General features: G+C 37.5%; 1 protein-coding gene across 1 annotated transcript in view; it reads left to right on the top strand.

The window, feature by feature from the left end:
- LOC136033547 (retinoblastoma-binding protein 5 homolog) overlaps positions 1-18,011 on the top strand; it is a 36,271-nt gene extending 18,260 nt beyond the window's left edge. Inside the window, exons 4-6 of the mRNA XM_065714287.1 lie at positions 6,849-7,080; positions 13,242-13,423; positions 17,872-18,011. Coding sequence (XP_065570359.1) covers positions 6,849-7,080; positions 13,242-13,423; positions 17,872-17,995 — 538 coding nt within the window. The 3' untranslated portion in view covers positions 17,996-18,011. The remainder of the gene's footprint in view (positions 1-6,848; positions 7,081-13,241; positions 13,424-17,871) is intronic.
- Positions 18,012-18,689: the final 678 nt, after the last annotated feature.

Consider the following 18,689-nt stretch of genomic DNA (forward strand, 5'->3'; position numbering starts at 1 on the left):
TAAGTAACTGATTAGGCGTCTTTATAGACGTACGTCGAATCTGTCTCAGTGAATATTTACCTCCTAAAGCTCTGCTGAGCCAATTGAAAAAGTTTTCTTTGCTTAGGTACTCAAAGATAGAGTTGTTGATAAAGCCTTTGATAAGCTTTAAAACCACGCTGGCTAGGCTGATAGGCGTGTTACTATGGGATTCTTTTTTCTTCTTTTTTTTTCTTTGCATAGACGTAGCATCAGCTCTCTTTGAGTCATCTGGGACCTTGCGAAGCTTAAGAGATTGCGTAAGTCCCTTCAATTGATCCTCGACATAAACTCTAAACTCTTTTATAAGCCTAGGATGAATATTGTTCTTTTCTTTAGCTTTCGATAAGAAAACCTTTTTAAGCAATTTATGGGTCTATGAAAGGCAAAATGTATACCGAGGTAGGTATAAGGTACATTCCAAGTACCTTATGGAAATTGCATACCTTGTGGAAATTGCATTGTAAATATGTCCCGATGTTTTGTTGCATGTATCATAATATCGTTTGGGATCATTTCTGTCCATATAATTCGGACTATACCTGCTTATCAGGAAATATAAAGAATTGATTGAGCTAATACTTGATATTTTGAGTAGAAGTATTAATTAGATGGTTATTTTTTCTGCTTTTTTATTGGTATGAAGTTGAGCTATCATTGGATGTTGCGTCTTATTAATCTATTTGAGTTTGAAGTTTAGAGGTATTTTGGCTGCTTTTGGCGTCGATTGCAACTGGCAAAAGTATCTAAAAAGGGATGTTGGTTTAAGAGGAGAACAACGGAACCCTTCGCAACCAATCTTCGCAGGAAGAGACGTTATTGTAGATAATTGATGATTTGATGGCTCCTTGCTTTATTCTGACGAATACGGTGAGCTCACTATCCGAAAGTACATTTCCCAACTTCAAACGAACTTTTGAATGTTTATACATATAATTAATGAGAAAATTATATCAAGACTAACGCCACGAGTATGCGACTCTAACTCGGCCTGCGAGTGAACAAGGGAACCAAAATCATTCGTAAGATTGTATGCTTCAAGAACCAGAGGGCTCCCAAATGCTTCGGTATCTCGGAGTATATTACAGAGACATCTAAGGGCATGGAACCAACCTAGACCCGACTGGAACCCGAACTAGAATGGTGGCATAATACACTTTTCTTTTAAGTGGTCAACAATCAGAAGCTCAAATATCTTTGTGAAAACGCTTGACACAGTCACTGGTATAACTGATGAACATGATGATTTTGATTTATTCTTTTTCAGGATTGGGCTAACCGCTCCAACGCATAAACTGTCTGGAACTGGACATCAATGTCAAAAGTCATTTAAAAAAGTAAAGAAAGGTGGTTATAGAGGATGTCATTTGCGGCGATAAAATGCTCAGCACAAATACTGTCGGCGTCAGCCGAGAATTTCTTCTCTCTACGCTTCAACAAGGCCTTCTAGACAAAAGACGGTATTATCACAATAGAACTTGGTTTTTGAATTGAGTCAAGTAACGAAGCTATCTCACTATCGAAAGATCTTTCCGCTCTGCTATTAGGTTTTACAGACTGACTTTTGAAATGGGCTACCCACTCAGACTCTGGGATGCTAATGGGACTCTTGTGGTTCTGCTTTCCTGAGGGAGGACCAGACTTCAAAAGGTAATTGGGTTCATCTACAATCTTCTCAGCTGTAACCGACTTGACCGCCACTAGGTGCCCCCGCAAAGTTTTCCCAATTATTCCTTTTTGGATGATTCCAGACCGCATTTACAACCCCCGGTCCTTGGCTTTCGCACTCGTTCCAGAGCCGCAACTACTACTTTGTCATAGCACAGGCCAAAACTAGAACTGAGTTGCTAGACTACATGTATTTCTCACTCTTGCTACGTATCCGCCTCACTTGAATCACCACCTTATCAGCATATTTTAGTGCATGGGTTATTTGACTGCAGTATAGGTTTAGTTGTAACCTTAACTCATTTTTACTTAGGTTGATACTTGGCTGTAGCAGATGGTATGGAACCTTCAATTTCACTAGGATACGGTTGCAAGGCTCATAAAATTCCTGTACGTTTAGGTTACTCCACCATCTTCTTAAAGAACTAATTGGGTTGAGAGTTGTCAGCTTTGGCCCCACGACGGGTATCGAGACCCATATAGAGAGATGGTCGCTGGTGGCTTGACTTCCATTACTGTCACACATCGGACTGGGCTGCATGAATACAGTACATGGTCCGGTTTTGACGTAATGCTAGCTTGTGATACATATGTAAAGTCCTTGTTCTTTCTACGTTATGAGAATGAGGGGGGCAGCATACTTATAATAATTTTAGAACGCGGACATTCAGAACGGGTCAAATCACAGTTGAAGTCATCCGTGATAATACATCTATGAAAAGAACGGAAGGTTTTCATAGCAAACTAGCCTCAGACAAGGGAAGATGAAATGGGCCTCAGAGACTTGGTCACCATAGTTAGTTGGTAAGTTGACATTTATGACAGCAAGATCATTAAAAACTACGGCGACAAAGCGTTCACTAGCTTCTATGGTTTAAGGTTGATACTTCCTTAGCACTGTGAGGCCTCCATGGGGGCGACCTCGGTTCTTCCGGTGAAATACTGCTATACAGTTGAAATGCTCTCATTACTGTCCATTTCTTACAGAGCTAGCTACACTGTTACGGGTTTTCTCGGACAGCAATTTGTTATTTTCAGAGCTGCGAAGTGAATTGTAGTTATGCCTATTCGACTTGCAAGAGACACAGCTAAGGTCAATTTCATACGGAGAATCGCGTGAGCTCCTATGCCCCAGCTGGGCACATTTAGCACAAATCATAGCGTTCTTACAGTCTTTTGCCAGGTGGCCGTTAGCTTTGTGACTCCTGTAACATGTACTGGGAAAGAACAGAAAAGGCTCAACTCTGTGCACTTCATATCCTATTTTGATGAGTTTGCGATTCCATAATCCGAGTCCGCTTGACCATGGAGAAATACCTTGAAAGTCTGTGAGTCGACACATTTTTCTGCCTTGTTACACTTATGAATGAAAGAGCATAGATCATTCTGAAATTCAGGTGGGATGTGCGTAATGATTTCAATACACTGGTTTAACTGAATACTCACAGCTGCTTCTTGATCGGATGCCTTGAATGATCTCGCTGTCTTTTCAGCTAAGGGCTAGTTGTTTACGATTACCTTTAAATCAGATTCATTTCGTCTGACATCGATCGCATTCTTATCCTGAGTTGCACCTCAGATGAAACCAGTTATGTTTTTTCTTGCTTTTGCCCTAGATAATGACTTTGTCGGATTTTTTACCACTACTGAGTAAAGAAGAGGAGACTCATCTCCGGTTTTTTTTGCTAGACCTCTCAATAATGCCAAGTGTAGGCATTTAGTTCAACTTATCCAGGGTCTTATCAATTTTTTTGTAAATTTCTTGAATTTTTGATACTACATATTCTCTGGTCAATGCTGAGGGAGCCGGAACCTCTTGAAGATCGTAAATCATAAACTTTGGCAAGATTTTCCGGTCCTTTGCACATCTTGCCAGCATTTTTCCTATTTCAATCACATTTTCCTCCTCTTTTACATGTCGAAGACATTTTTCATCATATCTCAAGATTCATCACAGAGCATCTCATTTCTTTCCAAATTCGTATCTTTTTCAAAGAACTAAACACACGATTTAATTAGTGAGTCATATTTTACACATGTCTCCATCGAGCAATATAAATAGTTCACCACTGCTTTATGTAATAATTTGCACTCCATCAAACAGCCAAGAGAATGTCCGTTTCCAGTCCCAAGTCAATATCATAAGAACTAGACACGAATAAGCGAGGAAAGCGTAGTTTCTTGCTACTTGATCCCTTCAGTTTAAGGGAGACCCCTTCCGACAGGTACGACGGCTTTTGTAGTAAAAAATGTTCCTCTTCTGCTCGCTCATTTGTAAAATTGGCAAAAAAAAAGGTGATCTTGTTCTGGGGGCTTTGAGGGGACTTCTGTTCCAAAAGGTATAATTACAGGATCTTTCAATTATGCTGAAGAAAATAGACGTCTCAAAATTTTTGTAGGATGTTTGGCTCTGAAAATGATGGTCGTGGGCGGAGGAGGGACTAGTTGCCCTCAAATCTCTTTTAACTCTTAAAAAATTCACTTTCGACTATTAGAAAGGGCAATAGAACTTGAAATTTCCAATCAAATGAGTCCCTCTCGAAGTTTCTATGACAATTCCTCCTATAAAAAGTGGCCTTGTATAACCCCCTCCCTCCCCCCCCCCCAAAAAAAAGTGCCTACATCGCTCTTAACTTAGCCACTGCTATTGTCTTTGGATTTTTTTTTTTTTTTGAAAAAACTGCCATCTTAAAATTTGTATCAGATGCATTTCGGGAAAATGAGATGTGTGGGGGGAAGGAGGGGGTAGCTGCCCTCCAATCGCTTTTACTTAAAAACGGCACTAGAACTTCTGATTATCAATCTAATGAGCCCCCTCCGAAGTGTATATTTTCTATAAAAACTTTATATGCCCTAAGGGCATAACTTACAACCCTCGCTCCGAGGAATATAGGTGGTTGTTATCCTCGAAGACATAATTTCCGGATCTTTCAACTACCTTGAACAAAATGACTATCTCAAAAGTTTGATTGGATGTGTTTAGGGAAATTATGGAAGGGGAGCTGGTTGCACTCCAATCACTTTCGACTATTAAAAAGGGCACTAGCCCTATTCATTTCAAATTGAATGAGCCATTTTGAAGTTCCTAGGACAACTCCTTCTATTAAAAGGTCCCTTGTCTAAAACCCCGTATGAAGCAAAGAAGAATAATAAGTTAATGAAAAATAGAATCAAATATTAAAATTTTGTTTGGATGTAATTTGGGGAATGATAGGTTTGTGGGGGAGGGGCTTCTTGACCCTTATTCACTTTCGACTCTAAAAAGTGCACTAGATCTTCCAACTTCCTATCGAATAAGCCCCATCCGATCCGAAGTTTATATGAGTATCTGTTGCATAAAAACTTAATATCCTCGCCTTGTCTCTGGGCTCTGAAGGGATGCATCAACCCTGAATGTATTTTCATATGCTATTTGAACTATTGTGAACAAGATGGCTGTCTCATAATTCTGATCGGATGTGTTTGGGGAAAAGAGGATATCAGGGAGGGGGGCTAGTTGCCCTCCATCAATTTCGAGTCTTAAAAGAAGGGAACTAGAAATATACATTTCCAATCAAATGAGCTTCCTCTAAAGCTCACACATCCACCCTTCCACAAAAATCTTATATGGCCTGGGGCATAACTTACAACCCTAAAGGTCTTGTTATGTGATCTTTGGACTCTTTTTGAATAGACGACCATCTCAAAATTTCCAATGAATGCATTTGGGGAAGATAGACCGTAAGGGGGAGGGGGCTAGTTTCCCTCCGATCATTTTTACTCTTAAAAAGGGCACTAGTATCTCTGATTTCCAATCAAACGAGGCCCTCTCCGAAGCTTATACAACCACCTTTTCCATTTAAGCTTTATATGCCCCCTGGGCATAACTTACAACCCTTACCCTAGGGGCTGTGGAGGGGTGGTGTAATCCCTTAAAACATAATTACCGGACCTTTCAACTACGCCGAACAAATTGGCTATCTGAAATTTTGATTTGATGTAATTGGGGAAATGATTGGCTTGGGGGGGGCAGTTGTCGTCCAATGACTTGGGATCTTAAAAAGGGCGCTAGAACTTCTTATTACCAATCCAATGAGCCCTTTCCCCGGTCGATACGACCATCCCTTCTGCAAAAAGCCTTGTGTGTCCCCAGGGCATAATTTACAGCCCTTGCCCTGAGGGCTATGGAAGGTGGCATCATCACAGACACAATATCCAGACCTTTTACCTATGCTGCTCGAAGTGGCTATCTAAAAATTTTGATCGGTTGTGTTTGGTGAAATTATGGGCGTGAGGGGGGGGGGCTGATTGTCCTCCAATCACTTTCGGCTATTAAAGAGGTCACTAACCCTTCAAATTTCGAATCGAATAGCCCCTTTCGAAGTTTCTACGACTGCTCCTTTTATATGAAGTGTCCTGGTCTAAAGAAAAAACAAAATCAAATAATAAATCAGGCATAGTTCATCGAAGTGATACCACTAGCAACTCTCCGAGGCATTATAGCAAGTGATTTAGGAAAGATTATGTTTTCAGTTAGTCTACCATTTTATCAGCTGATATACCATGTTGACCCTTGTGGTCATATATTTTGAAAAGTTCCAACCTTTAGTACTGTTAGACAATACGCTGTTAATTTCAATTACAGTATTATTATTAATACTGGCTGCTCTTTCGACTAAAAATGTATGTTGGCAACAGCTGTCACCATTGTGCAGTTTTTGCTTTATGTTCATCTGAATGGGTTATATGGCTTAGCTCGGCTTCTGTTATGTATATATTATATTGAAACTGGAGTGTATTTTTCGCTCACAAGAAAGATTGATAATGTGGTTGTTCTCCATTTGTTCTCAAATACTGAACAGTGTAGGTGGAACCCTCTTAGGAGTCAGAATGTAAGCGTTAATCTTCTTGAGAATCTTTATTGCAGCTTTACGCTTTTGATTAGTCATTTCAGTAAGGGATTGTAAAGCTACGGTTTAATTAGAACCGAATATATAAAAAAAGGACAGCACTAATATTTCAAGTGAACAAAAGCAAAAATTAACCTTCGCCCGCTTGTTGTATGCTGCTTGCAATTTGTCTGTACTGTCAGTTAGCCATTCCAGTAGAAACATAATTAATACTACGCCGAAATGAAAAGTTTTTAAAATCTATTTCCTAGTTCTGATAAATTCAAATTGCAGTTTTAATCGTCGTGGCTATAAGCTTGTGAGTGCCTCTATTGACAATACTGTTGCAATTTGGGATATACTTACTGGAGAATGTGATCAGAAGTACCGGTTCCCGTCTCCAATCTTGAAAGTACAGTTTCATCCAAGGGATGACGGCCAATTTTTAGTTTGTCCGATGCGACATGCCGCAGTTCTTGTCACCGTTGACGGAGGACATAGAATTATACCACCAGAAGAAGAAGATGTAAGTTATACTCTTTTTCCTTGCTCTCCCCCTCTCTCTCTGTTTTTTTTTATTATTATTATTTTTAATATTAAATAAAATGCTCATGGTTATCACTTTTTGTCAGTTGGAGGGTCGACTTATTAGCCCCAAAAAAAGGGCCATTTTTTGAATGGAGGTAATTTATTTATGTTGTATGTTGTTATGCTGCTATGTTATTTATGTTGTAATGTTTTTTGTCTTGTTTTTTCTTTTTTTGTGTGTTTACTCCACAGTTTAATGTACTTTGTGGGCTATAAATAAATTATTATTAATTATTAGTATATAGTAATTAGCCAAAAACCTGTCACACGACTGGAATAAAAGAAAACCGTACCTTGTACTGTTTTGTGAGGACCAACGGAAAAATAGTTTTCACCCTTACCTAAAAATTTCCAGTCTTCCTCCTCCAAAAAAGAAGGTCTTTTCTTTGAATATCTGGCTTGATCAGTCAGCCGTGAGACAAAACAGAGTATACTTACAAATTTACGTTTAAAATCCCCTATCTTTACATAAAATCCACTGGTGACAAATAATTTCAACCATGAGGTCGCCTACTTTTAGGGAAAAAAGTTATGCTCTCTTGCGGGAGTCCGAAATCAAACTGACTGATTTCTAAGGGGGAAACAGCTACCCGTTCTATAGTTTTTTGGATTAGCTATTGGCTGATGAATATTTTGGATATTTACGAATCATGTTAAGTAAGATTTGGTTATCAAGCATTCAACATTACTATTGTTCACAATCATGAGTCATTAAGTACTTCTTATCCATGTTGTAACTTGTCCGCATTCGCCAATTTTAATTTTATCTTTGTTGGGGAACAAAAAGGTAAATTAAGGACTTTATTTTTTTTTTACAAATATAGGGAGACTTGAAGTACTTGGGACAGCACCTTCATCTACAAGATGCCATCTAGCATTCGCAATATTATTTTGCCCTCTGAATAACTTAGCTCATAGGCGGCGTCTGCATAAACTTTTATTTCAGTAACCCACGTGGTTGTCAAGAGAGAGGTGAACAAAGAGTTTGTAAGTTTATTTTCTAAGATTTCCGAAATCTGTGTAGTTAGTTGCGAGTGTGCCATTGCAGGTATTTACAGAAAAATAGGTCTATGTATTGGCGATGAACATTGAAATGATGTGTAGCCATGAATATCTGCATTATCTACTGTGAACACTAAGCTCTATTTTCTTGTGTCAATACACACCTTAATTTATACTTGGGACAGTCCCAAGTAGTAGTACTTGGGACATGTTTCAAGTACTAAGAATATAGAATCTACAACCAAATCTTGAATTCTGTCTCGACTAGATCTCTTTGAACTTTTCACGATTAATTTTTGTTCACACCCTGACTAGGTAAAATCAACCTCCAAGTTCTATGAACAGCCTTTTTTTGTAGTTTTCGATAATATGGGGAAGAAAAACCCACCAGTCAATGAAGGAGCCTTGAGGCGAGCCATAGCAGATATTTTGTCAAAAAATTCATCTGTACGGGAAGCTGCTAAAATGTTTGGCCTGTCCAAAACTTCTCTATACAGGCACCTCACTTCTCACATGACCAACTCTAGCAGAGATGCAGTCAATACCCCTTTTAAATACCAGTCAAAAATAACCCACAACAAGATTTTGACCACTGAACAAGAAACTGAGCTGAAAACTTACCTGATTGAGGCATCTAAGCTACATTATGGGCTTGGTATTTTTGAAGTTAAAACGCTAGTCTACGAATATGCCAAGAGAAATGGTATATCTTATCTGCAGGATGGGATGCCAAACAAGAGGCAGGGACATCTTGGTATTACATCTTTATGGCTAGAACTCCGTCACTTAGCTTAAGGACACCAGAACAAATCAGCCTCGCAAGGGCTACAAGTTTCAATCGACATACAGTTTCCTCGTTCTTCGACAAACTAAAGGGCGTCGTGGAAAAATTCAGATTTCAGTCTCAGAATATTTGAAATATGGACGATTGTGCTGACCACCGTACAGAAGCCACACAAGGATGTTGCCGAGTCTGGGAACACCCACTGGAACTCTGGCTTTTGGAGGAGGTGGAAGTGGATGGACCAATTCTTTAATCTTCGTTGAGTGGATGAAACACTTCATATCCTATGCACGCCCACAAGCACAGAATCCCTTTCTTCTGATCCTTGACAATCATGAATCCCATCTGTTAATTGATGCAATACAGCTGGCAAAAGACAATCACATCGTCATGCTAACCCTTCTACCACACACCTCCCACAAACTGCAGCCACTGGACAAGACTGTTTTTCCCGTTCAAGCTTCATTATAACAGAGTAATTTCGAACTGGATGGTGAATAACCCGGGCATCCCAGTTTCAATGTATGAGATCCCTCAGTTCCCTGGAATAGCATACGCACTGACTTTTATTCCGAGTAACATTATGTCAGGATTCTGTGTTTCTGGGATTTCACCATTTAACAACGACATATTCAATGATGATGAACATGCACAATCTTCAATTACAGATAGCCCAGAACCTGAAGCTACGACTGGCAGTGGAACAGTAGAGCCACCCTCGGACTCTGATGCAGAAGCTGGTAGCAATGTATCAACCATCGAGCCTATACGGATGTCGACCACCCCTCAAACTCCCAAAGGAGGGCAAACAATGGATCCTTCCTGTGCTGTATCGCCAGGTGACATTAGACCATTCCCCAAAGCTGGGCCAAGAAAATCTAGAGGCGGAGGTAGAGCTCGTGGGTCTTGCCGAGTGTTGATAGATACGCCCGAGAAAAATAAAATTGAAGAAAAGGCAGTTGGACGGATTAACAAGAAAAATTTAACTGCGTCAAAGGTGAAAAAGCCTGCCAAAAAGGTGTCAGCGAAGAAGTTTGGCGGAAAGCTGAAATATTCCACCATTCCTTTATCTGATACATCTTCAGAAGAAGAAAACTGTGTAAGTACTGGCAGTGAAGCTGAAAACGAACACCCATCAACGTCCCATGAAACCATGGAGAATCAGATTGAGGAAATGGATACAGAGTGGGGACTATGTCCTTGTCAGGGAAGATGAAAAACGTGGAAAGAAATTTTACAATGTAGGAGAAGTTGCCAAAGTCGGTGAGAGCGAGGTTCAAGTCCGCTACTTTAAAAGGGTTGCTCCTTTTCAGAAATATGTAGCTACAAAAGCTTCTTACCAGTTTGAGAAGCGGCAAGTTGCAAAGAAGCTGCCAAAGCCAGAACCAACTGGCCAAACTGAACGCCAAGCCGGGCACTTTAATTTTGCGATTGACATGTCTGTATATAATGTATTGTAAACATTCTAACATGTAAACTTTTTTATTTTCTTGTAATATTATATGACTATATTTGACTTTAAAAAAAGATGGAAACCCTAGCGTCCCAAGTATTAAACTGTGTCCCAAGTATAAAACGACCTAGTCGCAAGTATAAAACTAGTTTTATACTTGGGACATCTGAGAGCTTCTTCTGAATTGCTTTTTTGGTCAAGTTCAAGATGACTTACAAAGCTGAGTTTTGGGCCAGACGTTCTCCTTGTAGTTGCCTATATTACCAACCAAGATTTAGCCTTGCAGCTGAAATCGTTTGCCATCAGTGACGTTTAAAAAAAAACGTCCCAAGTACTCCAAGTCTCCCTACATTCTCATATATTTCTCAGCTGAAATAATATTCTTTTTTAGGCATTTAAATATTTTAAGTGATATCCAAAACTATGTGTTTTAAGCATATGCATTACCCTCTCAAATTTTTATTGTGTCGAAACCTCCAGTTGGACCCAGCCAGAGCTTAGGCAATCATGTCACATCACTCCCACCGATTACCTTTATTATGAAACTTTTAGGTGGGAGTATTTGTTATATATATATATATATATATATATATATATATATATATATATATATATATATATATATATATATATATATATATATATATATATATACATATATATATATATATATGTATATATATATTTATATATATATATATATATATATATATATATATATATATATATATACATAAATATATATATATATATGTATATATATATTTATATATATATATATATATATATATATATATATATATATATATATATATATATATATATATATATATATATATATGTATATATATATATAAAAAAAAAATTGGTCATTTATGCCATTATTCCTGATTATTTCAGTAGCTTTTTTAAGTTTTAATTTTTTTTTTCCACACACTTGATTACCAAAAATAAATCTATTCAGGAAGGATGTATCCAGGACCTACCCCCCTTGCAAACGGGGCTTTTGTATTAGAAAATATTTTTTTTATATATTACAGGGAAAGTTTGCAGTATTCTCCTTGTGATAGTCTTTTTTTTTCCTTTTTTGACGAAAAAATATACAAAAAGCGAAAAATCTGCCCATCTAAATTTGTTTGCTACTTATTGTCCAATTGTTCTGATTTCTGACCTTGTGTAAACTTGCATATTGCTTCTAATTTTATTTCTAAAAGTCCATGTTTCTGAAAGTCACCCTCCCTAGGCTGGATTCCCCTGATCACACCCAGAAGAAAAAACGAGTAGCTTTTAAACAATGATACATTTTCTATACATAATTAAAGGCTTATAAGACAGGAAAGCAGGACAAGACCAAGTAACTGCAAAATCGGCTTTTTGCAAAAAAAAAAATAATAGAATAAAAAATGGATTTGAAAAAAAGGAAGTTCGAATTTTCTTATTAGTTAAGACTTCTTAAGCATTGAAGCCAAAAATGTTTTTTGCTTTGATTGTAAATCACAAGACTGATGGAATCATCTTAGGGCCACATGTTGCGTCACAGGTTTTATGATATGCATCTCCAACAAACTGTCGTTGCAATAGCCGTAGCGGTATTTGACAAGTATTTATTCTGTAACTGCGGAGAAAAGAAAGCAGGACCGTACGCTTCCCTTGTTTTGCCCATTGTGAAAAAACCAAAGTCGTTTCTTTTCTATTTGGAAGAATAAAAATAAATGCCATGGAAAATCATGCAACCAACTTCAAGGCCACAAGGAACCCAAACGCTACGAGTCCAAATGCTATTTGCCAAAGAAGAGCTGTTTGAATCCTTTTCCATTAATTTGCATAGGGAGAGAATGGTGTTTTATTTCTCTCCGAGAGCATAAAGTCCCTTTTTATCCCGTAAGTGGTGATTAGTCATATCCCATGATTAGTTCTTCAACGTAGTTCAGGTTTTACAACAAGGGTAGGGAAAATGCTTCATGTGTATAAGTATTTTTCATATTTTATCGTAATTCTCTTTTTGCCTATTATTTGCTAGTTGTACAAACGCATCCCTCTACTTCAGCTCAAAAATAAATTCTTGTTTATGTGCCTGTTTTACATGCAAATGAACATGCATATGCAAATAAAGACAGGACAAATGTTAATTTTTATTTTAATTACAAACATTGTGGTGAGTCAATAATTTCTATCACAAAGGAAGAGCTAGAAAAAGATCCTTAGAATTGCGAATTATAATTAATTTGAATCCTAGAATTGCAAAGAATCCTTAGAATTGCAAATTAAAAGGAAATGTAAAGGAAAACTAAACTAACAGCAATGTGTACACAACCAGTAATAGTAAATAATAGCGATGTTTCTTTTTGGTTTCATTTGCTGGATTTAGCTTGATGAAATAAAAGAGAGCTAATAAATTAGAACTAAATTGAAACACAGTGATAAATAGTTAAAATAGATTAATGATGCGTTTCAGACTCCTCGTATCTTTCAGAATTACTTCAATGAATGTTGATACATATATTAAAATTTCTTAGATCGGGTGAAATTAAATTTTGTCTTTTATTGTAAAAAACAGTTGTCTATTAAAATTCTTTCTTGTTATTGTAGAAGTATATGTTCCTTGAGATGAAATCATTTTTGCAGATAAAGGAATTGTTTCGGTAAAAGGATTTTCTCTTTAGCAGTTTTAAAACAAATCCTCAAAACTTGTACTTTTGAACTATGTTAAGGAACAAGATTTTGTTGCAAACTTACTTACGATACACGATTGCCTTTGGAACCATGTCTTGATTGAGCAGCTCTATCATTGTTTTCGTTGGACCACTATTATTATAGCTAAGCGGAATTTTATGATTTCTCTTCTTTTTTTTTTTTTTAGAATGATCTCAATATAGTTGCATCATTTGACAGAAGAGGTGACCACATATACACTGGCAATGGCAGAGGAAAGGTTCTGGTACTATGCTCTAAAACGTTAGAAAACAAAGCTTCCTTTAAGGTCACTCAAGGAACTACTAGTGTCACTGCAATCAAAACCATTGAATTTTCTCGAAGAGGAAAGTTAGTTCTTATTGCTATTTAATTTCACTCTATCGGATTATTGATATAAAGGTGGGATTGGTTCTTGTCGATGTGTGTCTTATATCAGGAGGAGGTGAATCTGAGTTGGTTGTTATGTTTAAAAACCTATGAGGGGCAGGGTTTGCTTACTTCAAGATTTCTTTACTTGTTACGTAATTGGGTTTGGTTACTTCAGGATTTCTTTGGTTATTACGTAATAGGGTTTGTTTACTTCGAGATGCCTTTGGTTGTTACGTAATAGAGTTTGTTTACTTCAGGATTTCTTTGGTTGTTGTGTAATAGTTTGTTTTCTTCGAGGCGTTTTAAGATATTTCTTGATGTTTTTTTTCAACATTTTTCTTCAAGACGGTTCAAGACATTTCAAGAGGTTTTTTATAACATTGTTATGGCACTTGGTATTTACCAAGTGACATATAGCGATCGCTATTTCTGTCTGTCTGTCTGTTGGTCCCAGTTTTGCTAATTTGGGCACTTCTAGATAATCTAGGTTGGTGAAATTTGGCAGGCGTATCATGAACCGTACCAGATTAAATTAGAAATAGTGGTTTCCTTGATTTGACTATCTGGGGGCGAGTGGGGGGGACGGTTAATTCGGAAGAATTAGAAAAAAATTAGGTATTTTTAACCCTCGAATGGGTGATCGGATGTAATGAAATTTGATATTTAAAAGGATTTTGTTTCTCAGAGCTCTTATTTTAAATCCTGACCGGATCCGGTGACATTGGGGGAAGTTGTAGGGGGAAACCTGAAATCTTGGGAAACACTTAGAGTGGATATATCGGGATGAAACTTGGTGGGAAAAATAAGCACAAGTCCTAGATACATAATTGAAATAATCGGAACGGATCCGCTCTCTTTGGGGTAGCTGGGGGGGAGGTAATTCGGTTAATTTGGAAAATTAGAAAAAAATTAGGTATTGTCAAATTACGAACGATTGATCGCATCTTAATGAAATTTGATATTTAGAAGGACATTGTAACTCAGACCTCTTATTTTAAATCCCAACCGGATCCGGTGTCATTGGGGGGAGTTGGACGGGGACTGGAATCTTGGAAAACACAGAGTGGAAAGATCGGCATGAAACTTGGTGTGAAAAATAAGCACAAGTCCTAGATACGTGATTGACATAACCGGACCGGATCCGCTCTCTTTGGGGGATTTGGGGGGCATATTTCGGTAATTTGAAAAACTGAGATATTTTTAGCTTACGAATGGGTGATTGAATCTTAATGAAATTTGATAATTAAAAGGACTTCGTGTCTCAGAGCTCTCATTTTAAATCCTGAACGGATCTGGTACCATTCGGGGGGCTGGAGGAGGAAACCGGAAATCATGGAAAACGCTTAGTGTGGAGAGATCGTGATGATACTTGGTAGGAAGAATAATCACAAGTTCTAGATACAGGATTGACATAACCGGAATGGATCCGCTGTCTTTCTAGTATCTTTCTAGGGGTAGTTTGGGGGGAGGGGGGGGGGGGTGATTCGAGAAAATTAGAAAAAAGGAAGTATTTTTAATTTACGTATGGGTGATCGGATCTTAAGGAAATTTGTTAATTAGAAGGATGTCATTTCTCAGAGCTCCTATTTTAAGTCCCAGACGAATCCAATGAGATTGGGGGGAGGGTCGGAGGGGGGAACCGGGAATCTTGGAAAATGCTTAGAGTGGAGAGGTCGGTGTGAAACTCGGTGGGAAGAATAAGTGCAAGTCCTTGATACGTAATTGAAATAATCGGAATGGATCTGCTCTCTTCGGGGAATCTGGGGGGGATATTTCCGATGCTTTGGCGAGTTCGGTGCTTCTGGACGTCGTAGTACGATGAAAATTGGTAGGCTTGTCAGGGACCTGCACAAATTGACTTGATAACAGTCGTTAATCTGATTTGATCATCTGGGAAGGGGCTGGAGGGAGGTGAAAGCATGAAAATGGAGGTATGTTTATCTTACGAATCGGTATTCGGATCTTAATGAAACGTGATTTATAGAAAGATCTCATGTCTCAGATGCTCTATTTTCAATTTGGGACATAAGGAGTCGAGGGGGAAATGGAAATCATGGAAAACTCTAGGAGTGGAGAGATCGGGATGAAACTTGATGGGGAGAATAAGCATAATTTCTTGATACGTGATTTACATAACCGGACTGGATGTGCTCTCTTTAGGGAAGTTGAGGGGATTTCTAGCACTTTGGCAAGTTCGAGAATAAGTACAAGTTACAGAAACGTGATCGACATAAGCGGACCGGATCCGATCTCTTTGGGGGAATTGGAGGGATCTCTAGTGCTTTGACGAGTTCGGTGCTAAACAAACTATTATATAACATCCAAAGAAATCCCGAAGTAAACAAACCCTGGCCCTGGTTGGTTTTTAAGTAATTAAAACATTGTATAGTTTAGAAAACATTCTTTATCACGTAACAACCAAAGAAATCATGATTTAGCCGTTCCCTGAACATTTTTTCCTGGCCTTCGTAGGTTTTTAAGTAATTAACATGACAGGCACCTGCATCTCTTAGAAAATATTCCCCATTTCAGAACAACAAAAGTAAACAATACCCTGTTATCTAACAATCAGCAGTAAACGGACCATATTACGTAACGTACAGGTGTGCTGTAGCATTTTGTAAGACCCAGGTGTGCGTAATGGCGTCTTGAGGGGCTATTAGCTCCAATAGCATACCCTCTATATGGCCGCTTAAATCAGAAAAGGGAATACTACTACTAATCTGAGCCTGGTCGCCTCTCTACCTCTTGATTTCTGAATTATAGAGTTTAAGTCTATGCTTTTTAGCTATGTAATGGGTAGAATGGTCAAAAATTTCTAAAAGGGTCACGTTCTTTGTCGCCCCCCCCCCCCAGTGACTTGATCCCCATCTCTGGAATTAATTTTGTCCTATGACTTTATTATAATCAAGTACATGCTGGCATAATATATCTCTTTTTTTCGTTATCTTTTCGAATACACGGTAAAAAGTAAATTTTCAGACCACAATTTCCTATGTGAATGGGCACAGGAATACTTCATGCCATATACAGGCATAACGGCAAATAGAGCCGTTCATATTCTCTTTGCTCTGGGCTTAGGTTGAATTAGAGACACTCATATTCTCAAAACGGTTAGTGGTTCATATCCTCAAAAGATTTTTGCGTGGAACTTTTTAGTGCAAATAAAATAGAAGGAAGCAAATTCTATTATTTTCACGTGTTAAGATAACATTTAAAAGGCGCCTTTCGCCGAGCCATTGTTAAAAAAAAATCTATGGGCCTGATTTGTAAAACTTAGCACTTCCGAAGGTGGCGAAATATTATTACACTGATAAATTATGAAAACATAATTCAATATTTCGAATTATCCTCCCTCACTAGTGTAGAAAATTAGCCCAAATCCAAACACACAGCTTGAAGAGATGTTGCGTTTGAAAAAATCGTCAAAATGGCACAATTCTCAAAAGAAATTTCCTAGATAGACAAAAATAAACTGAATTTGCTGTTCAGCATATAAATGGGTCCCTCCAAGACATACCTGAACAATTTCGAAATGAAGTCCAATAGTTAAATCCTTTATAGACCTTGATGGAAAATATCAGTATACATTTTAAGACTTACAACATCGATGCTAAACAACTTTTAAAATGTTCAATGTTTTATTGGAGCATGAAAAATTCTGTTTTAGGGTACCATTGCCCTTCCCTGTCCTTAGAGAGTATTTGGGAAGAGCTTTAGAAAAGGATGTTCTTATTTTAAGCAGAAACATGATCCTGTCGTAGATTTAATTCTTATCGCTAGGAAGCACTTGCAGTTGGTTTACTATTAAATGTATTTTTACTGTTACATTAAGGTTTTGACATGTGATAGGAGCCGAATACACTGAAGGTTTACTACTACTTCTGCTAACAGTTCATTGACTGAGGGTGACCAAGCGCGATTACTTGGTAAAAGATAAGTACTCAGGTCAATAAGATAGTAAATTTAATTTACTGTCGTAAAATATTCTTCTTCTCGAACAAGAAAATTATCGTACATTCAAACCAAATGGTTATGAAAAATAGTTGTTATTAAAGGAAAACGTCAGATTTACAAAGCTTTCAAATTTGTTTGTTCTACTGTTATGCTATTGTAACTTGAGATTTTTACACATAAATGCGTCAAACTGGTCAGGATGGTAACAAATTGTAAGCTAAGAATGACCTGCGCCAATAGTAACCAAAACCAAGCAATTTAATGAAAGAATCTGCTTTTTTGTGTATTCTAAATATTGCTAAAGATGGAGTCAATTTTTACTCGTCTTTATGCTCGTATTAAAAGGGAAAATTTATTGCGTAAAAGTTTTTAAGAAAAAAAATTCTAAACACAGATTCTTTAGAAAGATAGCTTCTTTTTTCATTGTGCTGAAAGAAGTAATTACTATCTATTTTATTTTATTTTTTTAGTTCATTTCTTTTGAACAGTGCAGACAGAATTATTCGAGTTTACGATTCGAAGACTGTTCTTGAATGTGGAAAAGACGGCGATCCAGAACCTTTACAAAGACTTCAAGATCTTGTAAACAAGTAAGTTATTTAGTCAAATTGGCTTTCGAAGCATTAATTAGTGCCCTTGACTGGCTGAAACTAAATGAAGCAAATCATTGTTTAATTAACAATTAACAAGGGTCTAAAGCAGCAGATATTTTTCTGCTTTACTTTTGAGGAGTTACAGATGCAATGTTTTGAGGAGTGGGGGGATATATCCTCCAGGGAGACAGTAAAGCCTATTCTATTAACTGTAATCTGGCTCTTTCGACAAGTAGTGCTAAGCGAGATCCTGATGCCGTATATGGTTGCCTGGTACTTGTTAATTATAACGACCACACCCAAGAAGTGAAGTTATAAAACAATTTTTGCTTCATAACATGCGGAATAATTGTAGCTAACACATATTGCATGCAGACCCACCATTCTTTACCCCTCCAAGACCACGCTCTGATATCCTGCAGGAGAAAATACAGAATAAGGAGTACTTTTAAAACGTTTTTCTGTCGTTCCATACATCCTTTAATAGATTTATCCATTCCTTAAGCTAAATCCTTAAGCTAAGGCTCAGAAATTTCATAAATCCTAATATTTTAACATGGTAAGGGATTGACGGCATAGCAGGTGTCTGTTTGAGGGTATATTAAAACAACGTGGTTATTTGCAGCGGGTTTTTAATTCATATTAATGCGAATAAACATTCTTAAAAAAGACAATACTGATTCTAGGATTAATTT

The sequence above is a fragment of the Artemia franciscana genome, chromosome 12, assembly GCF_032884065.1.
Source record: "Artemia franciscana chromosome 12, ASM3288406v1, whole genome shotgun sequence".
Taxonomy (NCBI): Eukaryota; Metazoa; Arthropoda; class Branchiopoda; order Anostraca; family Artemiidae; genus Artemia; species Artemia franciscana.